At 34.9% G+C, this 21,386-nt stretch overlaps 1 protein-coding gene across 2 annotated transcripts in view; it reads left to right on the top strand.

Moving 5' to 3' along the window:
• The window catches only part of CHIC1 (cysteine rich hydrophobic domain 1), a 48,989-nt gene extending 27,913 nt beyond the window's left edge, over nucleotides 1–21,076 (top strand). The window contains exons 4-6 of one of the 2 annotated variants that reach the window (XM_040265674.1): nucleotides 12,927–12,983; nucleotides 13,223–13,282; nucleotides 14,587–21,076. In XM_040265674.1, the coding sequence (XP_040121608.1) occupies nucleotides 12,927–12,983; nucleotides 13,223–13,282; nucleotides 14,587–14,637 (168 nt within the window). In that variant the 3' untranslated portion in view covers nucleotides 14,638–21,076. Of the gene's footprint in view, nucleotides 1–12,926; nucleotides 12,984–13,222; nucleotides 13,283–13,391; nucleotides 14,047–14,586 lie in introns of those variants that run through there. The other variant, XM_040265675.1, reaches the window with a different exon arrangement.
• The last annotated feature ends 310 nt before the right edge of the window (nucleotides 21,077–21,386 follow it).

Below are 21,386 nucleotides of genomic sequence, written 5' to 3'. Positions count from 1 at the left end.
TTTTCTTATTTGTTACCCTGGGGATTATAACTAATATCTTAAACTTGTAACATACTAGTTTGAATTAATACCACTTTAAATTCAGTAATATACAGATTCTGCTTCTGTCCATGCACATACCTCCCCATATGTGTTATTATCACAAATCGCATCTTATATATTATATATCCTTTAATATGTATTTATAATTATCATTTTATATATTTGTCTTTTAAATCATATAGGATGAAAATAGAAATTTCAAAATAAAAACAATAATGTTGGCTTTTATATTTATTTATTCAGTTTTACTAATGTTCTTTATTTCATCATATAGCTTGAGTTACTGTCCAGTGTTCTTTTATTTCAGTCTGAAGGACACTTTTTATCATTTCTTATGCTGCTGATGCTGCTAAGTTGCTTCAGTTGTGTCTGACTCTGTGCAACCCCAGAGATGGCAGCCTACCAGGCTCCCCCGTCCCTGGGATTCTCCAGGCAAGAACACTGGAGTGGGTTGCCATTTCCTTCTTCAATGCACGAAAGTGAAAAGTGAAAGTGAAGTCGCTCAGTTGTGCCTGACTCTTAGCGACCCCATGGACTGCAGCCTACCAGGCTCCTCCATCCATAGGATTTTCCAGGCAAGAGTACTGGAGTGGGGTGCCATTGCCTTCTCTGATCATTTCTTAAAGGCAGTTCTAATAGCAGTGAACTCCCTCGGTGCTTATCTGGGAGTATCATAATTTCTCCTTTTTTTGAAAGGATAGTTTTGTTAAGTATAGAATTCTTGAATGACATTTTTTTTCCTTTAGCACTTTAAAAATGTCATTCTACTTCTTCTGAACCTCTTGGTTGCTGATGTGAAATTGGCTGTTAATCTGACTGAAGAGCTCTTTATATATAAGTTGCTTCTCTATTGCTGCTTTCAAGATTTTTCTTTTTGTTTTTGGCTTTCAAAGGTTTGAATAAAGTTTCTATCAGTATGGGTCTCTGAGTTTATCCTACTTGGAATTCATTGAGCTTCTCAGTTTTCCTTTTCTTTTTCCTTTTCCTTTTTCTGTATGTGGACTCATATTAATACCTGGTGTGCTGTGGTTTCAGCCTGAGGAACTCCCCACAGTATTTCTTATATGGTAGGTCTGTAGGCAGTGGATTCTCTCAGTTTTTATTCAAGAACATTGTCTTATTAGTACTTTTTATAGATAATATCTTAATTAATAGACTATTTTTGAACAATTTGAGGTTTACAGAAAAGAAAGAGAAAAAGCAAAGTTCCCATATACCTCCCTCACTCAACCCCCAGTTTTCCCTGTTATTAACATCTTGCTCTATTGAAGTACAGTTGTTAAAACTGATGAGCCAGTATTGACACATTATGATTACTAGCTAAAGTCCATAGTTTACATAAGAGTTCACTCTTCATGTTGTACATTCCATGGGTTTTGACGATGTATAAAGATATGTACCATCATGTATACCAATATACTTTGGTATGTTAATCTTGTATCCTGCATCCTTTCTATAATTGCATATTAATTCAAGGAGTTTTGTTGATTTTTCAGGTTTTCTACGTAGACAATCATCTATGGAGTAAGATAATCTATATTTCTTCTTTCTTATTATGTATACCTTTTTTTCTTATCTTATTGCATTACCTCGGACTTCTAGAATGATATTGAAAAGCAGTGGTGAGAGGGAATATCCTTGCTTTGTTCCTGATCTTAATAGGAATAGCTTTGAGTTTCTCATCATCAAGTTTGATGTTAACTATAGGTTTTTTGGTAAGATGTTCTTTATCAACTTGAAGTTCCTCTCTTCCTTGTTTGCCAAGAATTTTTCTCGTAAATGAGTGTTGTATTTTGTCAAATACTTTTTCTGCCTCTGTTGATGTGATTATGTGATTTTTCTTTTAAATCTGTTGATGGGATGGCTTACATATTAATTGATTTTTGAATGATGAACCAGATTTGCACATGTGAGATAAACCCACTTATTGTAGTGTATATTGTTGTATTTCTTTGCTAATGTTTTGTACAGGTTTTTGCATCTATGTTCATGAGAAATATTGGGTCTGCAGTTTTCTTTTCGTATAATACCTTTGTCCGGTTCTGTAATACAGGCCTCATAGAATGAATTAGGAAATACTCTCTCTGCTTCTGTTTTATGGAAGAGATTGTAGAGTGCCACGTCCAGCACAACAGGTGAGAAAGACCTGAAACAGGGTTGAGCACGTAATGAAAAGACAGACACATATAATTTGGCAAACGAGGAGTCAGGGGGCCCTCCTGCTCTCCATGGCAGGAAGACAAAATGGCTCCTTTCACCCCATACTTTAATTGGCAGAAGTCACATGAGCTCATTAAGGAATAGCTATACTGGGGAGTTTGATTAGCACAGGCTCTGCTGTTGATCAGGAATATCTTGTTTTGTTTCCATGGAGATGGATGCAGGGGTAGGCAGTGAAGTGGAGCAGAGAGCAGGTCCCACCCCAAGAATGTCTGTTCGGCATACTTACTAGGATGATCACAAGGGCACAGTTTGCCACACTCTCGAGTCTGGTCTCTGCTCCACCAGGCTGCAACAGTAGACCACTGGTATTTCTTCCTTAAATGTTTGAACCCATCTGGGCATGATGTTTTCTATTTGGGGAGGTTATTAATTATTGACTCAGTTTCTTTAATAGACAGAAGCCTATCAAGATTGTCTGTTTCTCCTTACCTGGGCTTTAGTAGACAGTGTCTTTCACATAATCAGCCCTTTTCATCTAGCTTAGTAAATTCATGGGCATAGATTTGTTAATAATGTTCCTATATTTTCCTTTTAATGTCCATGGCTTAAGTAGTAATAACCCATATTTTGTTTTTGAAACTTGGTAACATTTTTGTCTCCTTTCTTTTTTTTGTAGTTAACCTGCCTAGACACATATTAATTTTACTGATCTTTCAAAGAGCCAGTTACTTATTTGTTGACTTTTCTCTATTGAAGTCCTATTATTAGTTTCATTGATTTTTACTCTAATTTTTATTTATTTTCTTCTTACTTTAGTTTGCTATTTTTTCCCCTAAGGTGCAAGCATATATGGTTGATTCAAGGTATTTCTTCTTTACTAATATATATATTCAGTGCTACTGCTTTTAATGCATTCTGCAAATTTTGATAAGTTTTGTTTTCATTTACATTTAGTTCAAAGTATTTTAAAATTTCTCTTGAGATTTCTTCTTAGCCATGTGTTACTTGAAAGTGTGCTATTTAATCTCCAAGTATTTGTGGATTTTCCACTATTTTTCTGTTGTGGTCTGAGAGCATATATTGTATGATTTCTGTCCTTTGAAATCTCTAAAGATGTGTTTTATGACCCACAATGTGGTCTGTCTTGGTATATGTTCCACTTCAACTTGAGAATAATCTATCATTTGCTGTTGTTAGATGAAGTAGTCTGTAGATGTCAAATATATCCAGTAGATCAGTAGTGCTCTTGAATTCACCTGTGTCATTACCAACTTTATACCTACTTGATCTGTTTCTGATAGAGGGCTATTGAAGTTGCCAACTATAATAGGGGACTCCTCTGTTTCTCCCTTCAGTTCCATCAGTTATTGCCTCACGTAGTTTGATGCTCTTTTGTTAGGCATCACTTCAGTCACTCAGTCATGTCCAACTCTTTGCGACCCCAAAGACTGCAGCAACCAGGCCTCCCTGTCCATCACCAACTCCCAGAGTTTACTCAAACTCATGCCCATTGAGTCAGTGATGCCATCAAAACATTTCATCCTCTGACATCCCCTTCTCTTTCGGCCTTCAATCTTTCCCAGCATCAGGGTCTTTTCAAATGAGTCAGTTCTTGGCATCAGGTGGCCAAAGTATTGGAGTTTCAGCTTCAACATCAGTCCTTCAATGAATATTCAGGACTGATTTCCTTTAGGATAGGCTGGTTGGATGTCCTTGCAGTCCAAGGGACTCTCAAGAGTCTTCTCCAACACCACAGTTCAAAAGCATCAATTCTTTGGCACTCAGCTTTCTCTATAGTCTAAGTCTCACATCCATACAAGGACTACTGGAAAAATCATAGCCTTGACTAGACGGAACTTTATTGGCAAAGTAATGTCTCTACTTTTTAATATGCTATCTAGGTTGATCATAACTTTTCTTCCAAAGAGTGTCTTTTAACTTCATGGCTGCAATCACCATTTGCAATGATTTTGGAGCCCGCAAAAATGAAGTCTGACACTGTTTCCACTGTTTCTCCATCTATTTGCCATGAAGTGATGGGACTGGATGCCATTATCTTAGTTTTCTGAATGTTGAGCTTTAAGCCAACTTTTTCACTCTCCTCTTTCGCTTTCATCAAGAGGCTCTTTAGTTCTTCACTTTCTGCCATAAGGGTGGTGTCATCTGTATATCTGAGGTTATTGATATTTCTCCCAGAAATCTTGATTCCAGCTTGTGCTTCCTCCAGCCCAGCATTTCTCATGATGTACTCTACATATAAGTTAAATAAGCAGGGTGACAATATACAGCCTTGACGTACTCCTTTTCCTATTTGGAACCAGTCTATTGTTCCATGTCCAGTTCTAACTCTTGCTTCCTGACCTGCATACAGATTTCTCAAGAGGCAGGTCAGGTGGTCTGATATACCTATATCTTCCAGACTTTTCCACACCTTATTGTGATCCACATAGTCAAAGGCTTTGGCATCATCAGTAAAGCAGAAATAGATGTTTTTCTGGAACTCTCTTGCTTCTTCAGTGATCCAGTGGATGTTGCCAATTTGATCTCTGGTTCCTCTGCCTTTTCTAAAACTAGCTTGAACATCTGGAAGTTCACGCTTCACTTATGTTGAAGCCTGGCTTGGAGAATTTTGAGCATTACTTTATTAGCATGTGAGATGAGTGCAATTGTGTGGTAGTTTGAGCGTTCTTTGGCATTGCCTTTCTTTGAGATTGGAATGAAAACTGACCTTTTCCAGTCCTGTGGCCACTGCTGAGTTTTCCAAATTTGCTGGCATATTGAGTGCAGCACTTTCACAGCATCATCTTTTAGGATTTGAAATAGCTCAACTGGAATTCCATCACCTCCACTAGCTTTGTTCGCAGTGATGCTTCCTAAGGCCCACTTGACTTCACATTCCAGGATGTCTGGCTCTAGGTGAGTGATCACACCATCGTGATTATCTGGGTCGTGAAGATCTTTTTTGTATAGTTCTTCTGTGTATTCTTGCCAACTATTTTTAATATCTTATGCTTCTGTTAGGTCCGTACCATTTCTGTCCTTTATTGAGCCCTTCTTTGCATGAAATACTACCTTGGTATCTCTAATTTTCTTGAAGAGATCTTTAGTCTTTCCCATTCTATTTTATCCTCTATTTCTTTGCATTGATCACTGATGAAGGCTTTCTCATCTCTCTTTGCTGTTCTTTGGAACTGTGCATTCAAGTGGGTATATCTTTCCTTTTCTCCTTTGCTTTTCGCTTCTCTTCTTTTCACAGCTATATGTAAGGCCTCCTCAGACAGCCATTTTGCTTTTTTGTATTTCTTTTTCTTGGGGATGGTCTTGCTCCCTGTCTCCTGTACAATGTCACGAACCTCATTCCATAGTTCATCAGGCACTCTATCTATCAGATCTAGGCCCTTAAATCTATTTCTCCCTTCCACTTTATAATTGTAAGGGATTTGATTTAGGTCATACCTAAATGGTATAGTGGTTTTCCCTACTTTCTTCAATTTAAGTCTGAATTTGGCAAAAAGGTGTTCATGATCTGAGCCACAGTCAGCTCCCAGTCTTGTTTTTGCTGAATGTATAGAGCTTCTCCCATCTTTGGCTGCAAAGAATATAATCAATCAGATTTCGGTATTGACCATGTGGTTATGTCCGTGTGTAGAGTCTTCTCTTATGTTGTTGGAAGAGGGTGTTTTCTATGATCAGTGCATTCTTGTGGCAAAACTGTATTAGCCTTTGCCCTGCTTCATTCTGCACTCCCAAGGCCAGATTTGCCTGTTACTACAGGTGTTTCTTGACTTCCTGCTTTTGCATTCCAGTCCCCTATAATGAAAAGGACATCTTTTTTGGTTGTTAGTTCTAGAAGGTCTTGTAGGTCTTCATAGAACCATTCAACGTCAGCTTTTTCAGCGTTACTGGCTGGGGCATAGACTTGGATTACCATGATATTGAATGGTTTGCCTTGGAAACAAACAGAGATCATTCTGTCGTTTTTGAGATTGCATCCAGGTAATGCATTTCAGGCTCTTTTGTTGACTGATGGCTATTCCATTTCTTCTAAGGGATTCTTGCCCACAGTAGTAGATATAATGGTCATCTGAGTTAAATTCAGTTAAGAATTGTTAAGAATTGTTCAGTTAAGACTTCCCTGGTGGCTCAAGACAGTAAAGTATCTGTCTATGATGCGAGAGACTCAGGTTTGATCCCTGGGTTGGGAATATCCCTTGAAGAAGGAAATGGCAGTCCACTCCAGTACTATTGCCAGGAAAATCCCATGGGCAGAGGAGCCTGGTAGGCTACAGTCCATGGGGTTGCAGAGTCGGACACGACTGAGCAACTTCACGTTCACGTTCAAGAATTGTTATGTCTTAGAAAGTTGACCCTTTTTCATTATGTAATATCTCTCTTTATTTCTGAATATTTTTCTTATTCTGAAGTCTGCTTTGTTTAAAATTACTAAAGTGACTCTAGGTTTCCTTTGATTAGTATTACTATGGTGTATCTTTCTCTATCTTTTTACTTATGGTTCTGTGTGTCTTCATATTTAAAGTAGTTGTCTTGTAAACAGCACTTAGTTGTTTTATTTCTTGATCCCTTCTGACAGTCTCTTTTTTATTATTTTTTTTTTACTTTACAATATTGTATTGGTTTTGCCATACATCAACATGAATCCACCATGGGTGTACACATGTTCCCAATCCTGAACCCCCCTCCCACCTTCCTCCCCATAACATCTCTCTGGGTCATCCCAGTGCACCAGCCCCAAGCATCCTGTATCCTGCATCGAACCTAGACAGTCTCTGTTTTTGAACTGATATATTTAGACCTTTAGTATTTAAAGTGATTATTGTTATAATTTGACTAATATTTACCATGTTTGTTACTGTTTTCTATTATTACTCTTGTTCTTTTGTTCATATTTTTGTCTTGCAGTCTTTTTGCCTTCTGTTTACTTATTTTTGTATGACAGTATTATTTATCTTCCCTTACTATATCACTAATCCTACTTTTTAATCTTTTTAGTGGTTGCTCCCTAAAGAGAGTTTGCAATATATATACATATAAAACCAATCCAGGTCCCCTTTCAAATAACACAGTACCACTTCTCAGGTAGAACAATTACCTTATTATAGAATATTCCCAGCTCCTCCCTCCCATCCCTTATAACATTACTGTCATTCACTTTACTTATCCATAAGCTATAATCATGGACTACATTATTGTTATTAACAAACTGCTATTAGATCAGTTGAGAATAGAAGAAATGAAAGATTTTATTTTACATCCATTTGTTTCTTCTCTAACACTCTTTGTTTATGTAGATCCAGATTTCTTACTTGTAGTGTTTTACTTCTTTCTAAATAACTTATTTTAACATAAGTTATTTAGAAACTAAACAAGGAGGGTCTAGTAGCAACAGAGGCCCTTAATTTTTTGTCTTAGTCTTTATTTCTCTTTGATCTTTGAAGGACGGTTTTGCTGGGCACAGATGGAATTCTAGGTTGGTAGTATTTTATTTTAAAACGTTAAACATTTCATTCCACTTTTTTCTTTGCTTGCATAGTTTCTAAGGAGGTGGCTAATATGACTCTTATCCTTGCTTCTTTATATGTAAGGTATTTTCTCCCCTAGCATCTTTGAACATTTTTCCTTGACTTTCTGTAGTTTGAATATGAGATTATTAGGTGTAGATTTTGGAGTATTTATCTAGCTTTGTTGGAGAAGGAAATGGCAACCCACTCCAGTATTCTCGCCTAGAGAATCCTATGGACAAAGGAACCTGGCAGGCTACAGTCCATGGGGTCACAACAGTTGGAACACAACTTAGCAACTAAACTACCACCACCATCCAGCTTTGTATTCTGAGCTTTTTCTATCTATGAGCGTGATGCCTTTCATTAATTTGGGGAAATTGTATTGTCATTATTGCTGTAACTATTTCATCTCCTCTTTTTTCTCTTTACCTTCTGATATTTCTATTATGTAGGGCTTCCCTGGTGGCACAGAAGTAGAGTTTCTATTATGGGTCTATTGCTCCTTTTGTAATTGTCCCATAGCTCTTGGATATTCTGTTTTGTTTTTCTTTTTTCTTTTTTCTTTTCTTTTTCTTCTAGTTTTGTAAGTTTCTACTGATATGCCTTCAATCTTCATTAGTGGTTTCTTCAGCCATTTCCAATCATTGATGAGCCCCTCAAAGGCATTCTTCATTTCTGTTATGATATTTTGGCTCTCTGCCATTTCCTTTTGTTTTTTTCTTATAGTTTCCATTTCTCTTCTAACATTATCCATCTACTCTTTCATGTTATCCACTTTTTTCATTAGAGCATGTAGTATATTTTTCATAGTTGATTTATATTCCCAGTCTGATCATTTCAACATCTCTGCTATTTCTGAGTCTGATTCTAATGCTTGCTCTGTCTTTTCAAACTTTTTGTCTTTTAGTATGACTTCTGATTTTTGTTTGAAAGTTATACATGATGTCCTAGGTAAAAGGAACTGAGATAAATAGGCCTTTAAAGTGAGATTTTATTTTTTTGTTTGACTGTGTTTACTGTTTACTGTAGCTGTTACAGGGCTTCCCAGGTGGTGCAATGATAAAAAATCTGCCTGCCAATGCAGGAGACACGAGTTTGATCCCTGAGTCAGAAAGATCCCCTTGAATAGGAAATGGCAGTACACTGCAGTATTCTCACCTGGAAAATTCTAGGAACACTGGAGCCTGGAGAGCTACAGTCTGTGAGGTTGTAAAGAGTTTGACACAAATGAGCACGCATGCACATAGCTATTAGAAATCGAAGGCTAAACGTTTCTTAGTGTCCTTGTTTTTGTCTGGCCTATTTTCCTTGAATTTCCCTACAGACTTCTTAGATATCACCTGAGATGCACAGTTCTTTTAATTGTATTCCTTGTACTATAATACAGAAGCCTTATTGATGTAGTGGTAAGGTGCTGGGGAAGGAGGATTCTCTGGTGGCTCAGTGGTAAAGAATCCATTTGCCAATGCAGGAGACAAAGGTTCAATCCCTGGGTTGGGAAGATCCCAAGTACAAGGAAATGGCAACCCACTTCGGTATTTCTGCCTGGGAAATCCCATGGACAGTGGAGCCTGACAGACTACAGTCCATGGGGTTTCAAAGAGTAGGACACAACTTAACAATTAAACAAAGTTTTGGGAGACTGGACATGTTCTATAGTATTATGTCTGCTAAGTCAGTTGCTAAGTCACTTTAGTCGTGTCCGACTCTGTGTGACCCCATAGACGGCAGCCCACCAGGCTCCCCCGTCCCTGGGACTCTCCAGGCAAGAACACTGGAGTGGGTTGCCATTTCCTTCTCCAATAGTATGTCTAAGCTTAATTTTTTTATTGAGCCTGTACTCCTGGGCTGTACACTACAGAAGTGCTTCTCAGATTTTTTGTTGTTTTGTTTTTCCCTTTAGGTGGGACAGGAAAGCTAGAGGATGCTAGAGTTGTGTGTTGCCTTCTCCAAGATGGGTTAGGCTCTAGTAATATCCCAGTAGATGAGGCTCTGGTACAGTAGTTTCTCTGGAGAGCAGGCTTTGCTAAGAAGAACAGAATGTTCTGGGCATATATAAATGTGGCTGACGGTTCTTCCCTTTCTCCTGCTGGAAAGATGAGGGGATTTTTCTGCAATCACTATCAGAGCCTGATAGGGCTCCTGGTAATAAAGTCATAAAAGTGTGGGAGTCTCCACCAAGACGGGACCCCTTTGGAATTTTGAACTCTCAAACTTGTCCCCACTGAGCTTCCAGCAATTTGTTAATTAAAGTTCAGGTGTTGATATCAAACAGACAGCAACAACAAAAATTGCTATCCTAGTCCTAGTTCCCACACAGTTTTCCTCTTCTGCATTTCTACTCTGGTAAGTTGTGCACAAGGTTTCCAGTTTCTCCAGATCTTCACCAACATTCACTATTCTCCATTTTATTGATAATAGCCACCATAATGAGTGTGAAGTGATATCTCATTGTGGTTTTGATTTGTATTTCCTTAATGACTAGTAGTGTTGAGCATTTTACATTTGCTTATTGACCATTTGTATATTAGGTACTTTGCCCATTTTGTAACTAGCTTGTTTAGTTATTTGTTGTTGAGTTGTGGCATACATATATATATATATATTCTTGTTATTAATTCCCTATCAGATATGTGATTTGCAGATATTTTCTGCCTTCCTTTTGGCCTGTGCTTCAGTGTCATATCTAAGAAATAATTGCAAAATTCAGTGTCGTGAAGATTGTCTCCTATATTTTCTTCTAAGACTTTTGTGATTGTCATTCCTATTTTTAATTCTTTGATCCATTTTGAGTTAATTTTTGCATATGGCATAAAGTTAAAATTCAACTTAATTCATTCACATATGGATATCTAGTTTTTGCAGTATTTATTTAAAAGTCCTTTTTCCCCATTGAACAATTGTCACTCTTGTCAGAAATCTGTTGACTGTTTATTTGAGGGGTTTATTTCTAGGCTCTCTGTTCTATTCCATTGGTCTATATGTCTATCTTTATGCCAGTACTGTATTCTTTTGGTTATTATTGCTTTGTAGTAAGTTTTAAAATCAGGAAATGTGAGTCCTTTACATTTGTTTCTCATTTTCAAGATTTTTTGGCTAATAAGAGTCTTCTGGGGTTCCATGTGAATTTTAAGATGAAATTTTCTATTTCTATATAAAAAGTCACTGGTATTCTAATAAGGATTACGTTGGATCTGTGATCATCTTGGATAATATTGTCATCTTAACAATATTAAGTCTTCCAATTTGTGAACACAGGATTCTTTACATTTATTTAAGTCTTTAATTTCTTTTAGTATCATTTTATCATTTTATGTGTACAAGTCTTTTGCCTCCTTGCTTAAATTTATTAAAATATTTTCTTCTTTTGATACTATTGGAAATATTATATTTTCTTAATTCCTTTTTTGAATTGTTTACTGCTGTTATATAGAAATGCATATGAATTTTGCATGTTGATTTCATATTCTGAAATGTTCCTGAATTTGTTAGCTAGCTCTAACATGGTTTTTTGTGGGTTCTTTAAGGTTTTCTACACATAATATAATGTCACCTTCAAAGAGAGAGAATTTTATTTCTTCCTGTTTGATTTGGATGCCTTTTATTTCTTTTCTTGCTTAATTTCTCTGTCTAGAATTTCCAGTAATATGTTGAATAAAAGTGGCAATCATTGTCTTCTTTCTATCTTAGAGGAAAAGCTTTCAATCTTTCACCATTTAGTATGATATTAGTTGTGGATTCTTTCTTAACTTAAAGCCAGGGAGAGTGGGGTCTGCTAATATTCCCCATCTCTCATATCTACCCAGAATATGTCTGCCATAGGACGCTGGGAAGATAGCAACTGCCAGTCAGTTGTCAGAGCAACTGTAACAGCTCACCTACAACATAGATGTTGTAGAAAGAGGGACTCGTTCTTTGCCAGCTATCCTGCCTATTTTTCAGAAGCTGTGGGTAGGGAAATAGTTGCTGCTCTCCTGACATCACCCACTTGATTTAGGCCTTTTATTGCACAGAACTATTGAAAATGGGATCTACCTATTTTATACTGTCTGCCCAAACTAACCAGAAGAACTGTTCTACTCCAGGTATCTGGGAGATGTGGAAACTGCCTTACACTGAAGCAGTTCTTCCACAAGGCAGATATGAGTATAGCATCTAGCTCCAATACCAAGGCTTCCCACTGTTAGTACTTATTTTCCATAGATGTTGTTGAATAACTACTTCTCAATCTGTTGTAAACCCTTTGATCAATCTCTAGAACATTTGAATGATTGTACTTGATAATACCGATAAGCTTAATAGTTGTCTCTCCGGGGAAGAGATTTCCCTAAGGTCTTCACATTGACATTCTGGGTGGGCTCTTACTAACTTGATATTATATTTGACACATAAAAACTTTTAATTTGATTAAGTCAAATTTAACTTTTAAAATAGTCTTTCTTGTACCTTTTATATCATATCTTAAGGGGGCTTTGCCTAACTCAAGATTTAAAAGATGTACTCCTGTGTTTTCTTCTAGTTGTTTTAATGTTTCATTTCTTAATGACTTGGTCTTTGATTCATTATGGTAAAGAATCCATCTGCAATGCAGGAGACCCAAGTTTGGTTAAAAATAAAAAATGCCTAACAGTCTTTAATTTTAATGTTTTGGAACATTTTGCAAACTTTTCTTATTCCTTTCAAAATACATGCACTCCAAATGAGAAACTCAGCCTCTGTCTTCCTGTTTACTACAGTGCTGCTTCTCTTGTTTTTATTTTTTCCTCTAAATACAAATTTTTCAACTGCCTGATTTTGTACTTCTTTTCAGTGGAAATTCTGATATATGTTGGTTTGTTTTACTCAACTTGTAGACCTTGACTACTGTTTGTCGGGTATTATGCAAAGAACTCTGATAGGAAAACATTTGATGAGTAATCAGATTAGCTTGGCATATTATATGTATGTTAAAAAACTAACCTTGTGAAAAGATACACGAAAGTCTAGATTTAGGTTCATAAATGGACTACTAGCAGTACTGGTAATGTTTTTATATAGTCCAGTTAATGGACTCACAACACAGAGTAATTTGTACTTATTTTGTTTTGAAAAGAAAAGGCAAGAGGAGAAAATAATGGGATCTTACAAGTAAGCAGAAGAATATACACATAGTTTATGAAGCTCTTCATCTTGTAACAAAGTCTTGATTCTTTCTTATAGACCAGAAGATCAATTCAGAAGTTGTTAGAATGGGAAAATAACAGATTGTATCACAAGGTAAGAAAGTTTAAGCAAATAAGTATTCCATTCATATTTGCATTAATAAATTGAAAAAATGGGAAATTTTCAGCCACAAAAGCATAAAGTAGAGAATACTCACTTTTTAATATTTGTTCTTTACAAAGTATTTTTAAAGTATCTTATTCCTGGATTGTTGTTCAGTGGTTTATTCAAATGTGTAGGTAATAAGTGGTATAAATTGTTGTTAAAATTCTTAACAAACTTTACCTTCTTAGCTTGCTTTGCACTGGAAGTTGACTAAAAGGAAATGTGAAACTAGCAATATGATGGAGTATGTAAGTATGCAGTTATCTTTAATAGCATATTTTTGGATTCCATCCTGAATGTTACATTTTACTGTATTTATCATTTGTCACATCTTCTTTCTACCTTTTTTCTTCTCAGCTTGAACTTTTGTCATTTGGAACATAGAGGTTTCCTTCCACATTTTTAGGTTTGTAGCCAACATAAAATATCTTGAAAGCTGACAGTTATTTATATCTTAGAAAAACTTAAGCTACTATGCTCAGATGAAAACATGGTAAAACCTTAATCTTTTTCTAACACAGGTGCAAACCATAACACATGTTGATGGGCACAGATGAACAAATATTTCTAAATGTAATCTTGTCAAAACTTACATAAAATAGGAATTGACTTCTGGATTCATATTCCTGGCTTTTTTTTTTTCTTAGCTGATATTTATTAATAGCTTTCAGTGAGGAAACTATAGATTCTAGTTTTTTTAAACTGAAAGATCTGCAATCTTAGTCACAACACATAAAGTCACATATAGCCAATGTGACAAATTGAGTATCGTTAACATTCAAAAGAATATGAAATTTATCCAGACTTTAAGTTGCTGACATGTAATATATATTTAATAATAAACATTCCATTTCTATTTCATAAGTAAGGATTATTATATGTCTTTCTGCACTTTGAATAGTTTTGAGGATAATGTGCAAATGACCACAAATCTAAAATTCTCTATAGGTAAAACCTTGTATAATTTATTGTAACTTTATAAATATATTGTTTTTATTTCCAAACCTTTTTTAAATTAAAATGTTTTAATCAATCCATTTGAACACTATTTTTTACAGAAAAGCTTCTAAAAGATAGTAATATTCAACCAATATCAGCTGTTGTAATTGAAAAATATATAAATGTAATATAAGTGAAGGTATTTTTTCCTAATCCTAATCCTAATAAATTTTTGCTAGAGAGTCTAATAAAATTTGTATCCTTCCCATTTAATCGCTTCCACTTTGCTACAAAAAACAGGAACCAAGGGAAAATGGGAAAGACATTAAAATATAATAGGGTTTGCTTTTCTGTTAACTAAATGGTTACTGTAAATCAGATAATAAAAACTATTAGCTATAGCAAGTAATTATGTTTTTCAGTTTAATTGCCAATCTAATGATAACTTGTGGTAAGTTCCTTTTGTAACTGTTTTATATATTTCACTTGCTTTATAGTATAAGACCAAAACATAGTCCTGTGAGAAATGATTATAGATTTTAGGGGTTATGTATAAGTTACAGTAAAATTGTAAAATTTTGTCAATATATTCTTGTTTATTTTTATTTTACAGGTAATACTAATAGAATTCTTACCAAAATATCCCATATTCCGACCTGACTGAGGAGTTTTATTCAGTCACTTCTGTTTTACCTGTCATTTCCTACCCTTAGTGCCTTGTAGATGATTTTGGAATGAAGATGGTCTCCTTTGCTGTGTTCATTTTATTCTTTATAATGGTAGAATATTCTCCTCACACTTTTCATTTGTGTTGATTTAAGAAGAAATTTTGCACATCCTTTTTGTTGTTGTTAAATGAGGCTTGTATTTTGCACTGTCAATTTTTAAATAAATATACACACATATATGTGTGTATGTGTATATATATATATATATATATATATATATATATATATAGTTGCCACTAAATATAACATCAGTGCAGGTGTTTAAAAAACAAAAACATGTTCTGAGCATGCTGCCTTATAATTTTCATACTTACTGTTTCTAAATATGCATCATTTTTCTAGGCTATTTAATGCTCTGTAATCCCTTACTGAACATACATAAATAAGCTTTTGGTAGCTTTTAGAAACGGTTTTACTCTTACCTGCTTTTAAAGGACATGCAATTAATAGCACTGGTTTTGTCCTGCACTTTGCTTAATTATCACTTATATTAGTGGATAAAATATTTAAACTCCTAAAGACCTGTAAATATTGTTTCTTTGCATAAAGTAAAAAAATGTGATATGTCATGGTTTACAGAATGTACTGTTATTCTTAATGTGTTGCCAACAATTCTGCATAAATTTTAATGTGAATGAAGTTTGCAAGCATCCTTTTGAATGTATAGATTGTTAACATGCTGTGTTATGGCAAAGCCATAATAAGTATGTTAAAAATTTCAGGTGTGGGCAGGATGGCCCTTTGTAATGAGAAGATTAAAATTGAAATCATTGTCTGAGATCTTCTGCATTGCACCTGAAACCAAGAACCTTATTTTTTCTATTTAGTTCAGTACATCCCATTTTGTCCTCCACTTACAAAAGAATTCATTTGACATCTGACACATTTTACAGCCTCACTCTCCTCATTTGTCTCCCTTTATGTATCCTTTTCTTCACTTGGAAATACACAGGATTATGACCTTTAAGGAGTGTTTCAGATGTTTTAAGAAGTATCTAGACCCCACCCACCCCACTCCAGTACTCTTGCCTGGAAAATCCCATGGAGGGAGGAGCCTGGGAGGCTGCAGTCCATGAGCTCGCTAAGAAGACTGAGGGGCTCCACTTTCACTTTTCACTTTCATGCATTGGAGAAGGAAATGGCAACCCACTCCAGTGTTCTTGCCTGGAGAATCCCAGGGATGGGGGAGCCCAGTGGGCTACCGCCTATGGGGTCTCACAGAGTCGGACATGACTGAAGCGACTTAGCAGCAGCAGCAGCAGCAGACCCCACCCCCAGGAAAGCCACTGCTAACCCCTTTCTGGAGTTATGATCCACTTTGAGAAAGAGAGAGAACTAATTGAAAAGCTCTACCTAAAGTGGCAGATTCATAATTGATTAAATACTCTTAATCCTCATTTTGGGGATCTTTTGTAAAGGTATGGATATTATTAATGAGGAAAGACAAGAATTTAACAAAAATATTTTAGTTTCTAAAGTAGCCACACATGCAGGCTTTTCATTGGTATGTGCATATTTCTCTAGTTCTCTTCACATTGGAATAAGAGCAGACACTCTTAATTCTTCTAGAATTTGAGTTTTTAACATAATGAAAGCTTTACATTGCATTAGTTCAACTGCAAATTTATGCCTGTATGCAGACACTATTTGTAATTACTAGTGTTAAAAATAAAAGTATCTGAGACTGAATAATATTTTATTTATTATTTTAGTCTATTAGTTGACTTTTTTAGGCAAACATTCATCCCAGTGAAGAGAGCAATCATTTTTTCATACAAGGTCAAGCCTTTTAAAGCCACTTTTAAAATTTATGCCTAATTTGAAATCCACAGTCCTAGACCAGTAAAAGAAGAGGGGAAAAAAGAGATTTTTGATATGTGATTATAATTGCATGAACAACTTTTCCACCTCTCTCTGTAGAACCCTGTTACCCCCATGCCACCCAGAATCTCTAACTTTTAATATATTGTGTGTGCCTGCAAATATCATTTGTCTGTCTGCTGTAAAATTGAAGGTGTATTTTTATAGACAAAGTGGAAACCTCTGAAAATGTATACCAAATGTCTTGTTTTATAGATAAATTTGGGGAAAAATTGTATCTGTGGTTTATGTTCCAGCTAATATCATCATGTTTATGTTTCAAATTGTGACAGTTTAATACCAAAATTGATTTCCAGCATAATACAAAATTTCTAATATCACTGATAGAATAATTACTTTGAGTCAACCCTTATAATCTCATTTTTTTCCTGTAAACTTAGAATTTGGCCACATGATGGTCATAGTAACTTTTTCTGCCATGTATAGATCATACTCGTTTTGCTCAAAGAACAGCAGGAAGTGGTGAATTGTTTCTATAAAACAAATATTGAGACAGGAATAGAGTGCATCTGGAGGTAACAGAGTATATAATTCAAGTTACAGTAGTATTTATCATAAAAAACATTTACCAGCATGTGTAAACTTAATTTTAAAACCTATTCTAATAACTCTTAAATTTATTATCTTATTATTCATTATGTTGATTGACTTATTTTCTTGAACTACTCAGAAAATACCCAATTTTTTTTTTTCTTCTATGACTACTTTTTCAAGCTCTTTTCCTTTGGAGGGGACTAATTAGCAGTTGAGTATTTTTGAGTCCTTTAAGAGATTTGTTTTCTTTTCAGTGATATTGGCAGCAGTGAATGCTGAAATGACAGAGTACACTGTGGACATTAATTTCTCACTCACTGACTTTTTTCTTATATCCTCAGGATAGAATACGTCAAGTTGATGAAGTATTTTTGTGCCAGTTGTTTTTAGATTAAAGAAACAAATTTGAGTTTTCTTTGTTATATAATATTCATTTATGAAACCTGCTACGGATGTTTCCAGAGAAAATAACATGTGTCTGCTGAAGTATATAAATCTTACAAAGTTTTGAGGTTACAAGTTAAAACTGTTCCTTCTCTGACTTTCCATTATGCATCTCTATTCACATAAATTGTGTATAAAATGAAATAAGCTTTAACATTTTTCAGCTACTCTTTGATTCTTTCTACCCTCTATACTAATCTAGGAAGAAACCATTGTAGTCAAATGTTAGAAGTAGATGGAGAAGTGCCTTGTCGTCTTTAAATAAAGATAACATTTTATGTTGAAGGAAGCAGAACAAATGAATTGGTAAATCATTACATTAAAACCGTCCTTTTCAGCTAAGTATAACATAAGAATAGTTTACTAGTATATTGTATTTCTTTATTTCTTATTCAAAGCCTATTTCCTGGGTTTTCCCCAATCATGAGATATATTAGTGACAAAATATTACAGAAGTATCGGTCACTTATAAAACTAGTATAACTCTAATGCTAGTAAACATGTAATTTAACATGGTCCTGAAAAAAACAATAGTCTTTGACTGAAGCCCTACTAAAGCCTACTGAAGTATTTAACACACTGTTCATCTTATCATGACCTATAAGCACTAATGTCTGATCAGTTAATCAAACTGTTACTATTTAGCACTCTACCATTTTAATGAAATTTATTCTTGTTTTATCTAATTTGAGTGAAGTTCCATAACATTTGTAAGTCTTCAAACAAATGGGTTTTTTTAATGTAAAATCTCTTTTAAAATCATTAGCATTTTAATTTTGTTTATAAATTACCACTCAAAAAATCAGACCTCACTACTTAAAGCCTCCAAAGAGTTTTTTATTAGAATTGACTATATTGACCTGAGAGGATATATAGAAAGTTGTATACACCCTTTTAATTGGAGCAGTTTCACATAGTGGGAATACTTTTTGCTAATTTGATAATAAGATGCTCAAATTCACTGAAATTAAGTCCTCGTATGCTTATAAAATTCTGCTTTAATCCATTGTATAACAATTGTCAAATTCTTTGGGTTACTTTAAATGATGAACTATTGGAAAATTTTCCCTAGAAAATAAATAATGAATAGATTTTATTAATAATATCTGTCCATGTAATATGTGGAATATATATATGTATGTGTGTGTATAGTATATATACACATCTTCCTGTATTGCCCCCAGTTTCTCTTTTCCTGATTCTGAGCCAGCCTTTTCATTTTTATGATGGCAACCTGAGAATATGTTCCATTTTCTGTGGACTTTGTCAGATTCATACTATATGAGGAAATGATCTAATATGCTCCAGGCAAGTCACTTACATTACATGTCAGTCTCTTCATCTGTAAAATCATGAGATTTAACCTAGAGCTGGACAGAAAATTAGAGGTTACCTGACATTCTGTGATACTAGGAATCCTTAGGAAATTTTTACTCTACAGAATCTCAGAATGATTTTTCTCAAATCTGCTACCCTTCATGGAAATTCTTGCAGTGCCTTGCACACAATAAAAGTTTGATTTGCCAACAGGCACCTAGCTGGTATGTGTTCATATCATACAGACTCAAAGAACCTGATGCCTGTGAGATCTCAGCACCTCCCTGCTGATAAGAGTGATTGTAGTTTCCCTAGGAACTGAGGACTGAGGTCTGTGGGCTTTACCTATGTGGAATCTGACTATATATGCAGTTGGTACCTGAGCAAGAATTATGGCTGCAACAGATGTGGAGGTATGGTAAGACCCACCTTGACATTGATGTGAAAAAGAATTTTATATCCCATCCAATATCTGCTTCAGTGTCTTAATTATTTCCATATCTTCAAAAACATCTGTTGGAACAAATTAGTAATATTAGAAAGGAAAATGATATAGAAGTCAAACCCAAGTCACTTCTGGTTTAATTCTTAGCTCTGCTGCTTAATTCCTCTATACCTCATGTCCTCATGGTGGAAGTGGGGACAATAATCTGGACCTACCTCACAGGGGAATTGAGGATTTTTTCATATATAAATGTGCTTTTGAAATTGACTGAAGGATATATTGCATATCATAATTTTGTAATTTCTAAATAGAGTCCTTTAAATCTATGTTGTTATATCTTCTTTCTCAGTCAAACCTTACAGAAAGAGTATTGCAGTTAATCTAGTTTGGGTAGTAATTTTGTTATTAATCTGTTATGTGTTAACATGGATAATTGTGTTATAATTGTGTTATATTGTGTTATAATACTTGATTTAGAGAGGAAAAGCACGTGGATATAAACCAATGGTTCTCAACTTGGGGCAGATGAAAATAGCAGTGGGGTCATCCTGAACCTTTTTCAGCATTTCAAAAAGTATACTAGAAATCATACATTTACCCATAACATTCCTACTGCACAAGCCAACTAAGACAGAATTTTTACATATTTTGCTTATATTTCTTCAATTCTAAAACTGGTTATCTATACTGATCAGAAACTGTTAATGGTGGTTAGGCTTTTAATTATTTTTTTAAACGACAAAACCTATTGTTATATGCAGTTTAATAAATAAAATACTTGAAAATATGGGGAAGGAATAATAAAGGAATCCTTATGGCAGAAATGTTGGGAGCCACTTTCATAAAGGAACCGAAATTATTTGACCTCCACAGGTTGCTTACCTAGTCCCTAAATAATGAAATGCTAAAGTATGTGTGTGCGTTTTGGCTAGACTGGGCTATATAACTTCAGGTTAGAATTTGCCTTCAGTTTTTTTCTGTTTCAGGATGATATAATTGAGCTAATGTATCTGGGTGTATATGTGTAAATCATACATATACACACATACAGGATTACAAGTGTGAAAAGTGTTATAATGTTGTCTTCTAGCATTGGAGTAGACACCAATTTCTGAGTCTCAAAGTAGTTCTGTGTATAAAGTCAAGATGAAGGCAATTATTGCCTTAAGCAATAATTTCTCAAATGTTTCTTTTATTCCTGCTTATTTTGTTTGCTTTGATCTTTAATTTTTTAATTTTTCATTTTATAGTAAGCAAACAGTATAAAATTGATTTAATACCTGGACTTTGAAACCAGTTACATATGTTTGAAATTACATGATCTACAAGCTAGTTTGCCATCCTTGAACTAACCATGTACAAATGTGAGTCAGCTGCAAAAATAGGAAATCCTGCTAGAAGGTGGGCACTGATCAAAATATCTGTCTGAAAAACCTAGGATTTCTACTTTGGGGCAGAGGATTCCTGTTGAGACAGTTTTACCAGAAAAGGGTAAAAGTGAATATGTCCATTTAAGCCAAGAACTTTCATGCATCTTGTATTGTTATATAGCCTGTGGAATGAATCATTTTTTCTCCCTTGAGTTCCGGAGTGACTCTTCTGGAAAAACTCAACCTATATACCTGTGCCAAAAGGAAGGATACCTGCCTCTCTGAAACTTTCACTGCTGCTTCTGTCATTGTTCAATTGTCAGATATTAAATTTTATTATCTCAGGATGCAAAATTACAATAAAGTGCAAATCTCTGTTAATGACTTGTGTATTCTTTGGTGCATCTTCCTTCTTCCGTCCCTGCTTTCATCATTATAAGGTAACTAAAGATTCCTTTTAAAATGTTTGTTTGGCATATTTCCCCCTCCCACATTTGCTAGTGTTATGTCTAATACTGTAAGTAATTCATGCTCTCTGTTGGTTTTGTGAGCCTTTGTTGTGCCCAGGGTTTGGCATTTGACTAAGGAAGAATTTGTTTCTAAACAACTTTGCGTTCACCTTGTATGCCTACTTACGAATTATAAAAATAAAGTACAAGTGGATTTCCACCATACTAAGCATAATGTTTTAATG

This window comes from Oryx dammah, unplaced genomic scaffold (assembly GCF_014754425.2).
Source record: "Oryx dammah isolate SB20612 unplaced genomic scaffold, SCBI_Odam_1.1 HiC_scaffold_23, whole genome shotgun sequence".
Lineage (NCBI taxonomy): Eukaryota > Metazoa > Chordata > Mammalia > Artiodactyla > Bovidae > Oryx > Oryx dammah.
Note: the sequence above shows the minus strand (reverse complement) of the source record. Positions and strands in the feature narration are given on the sequence as shown.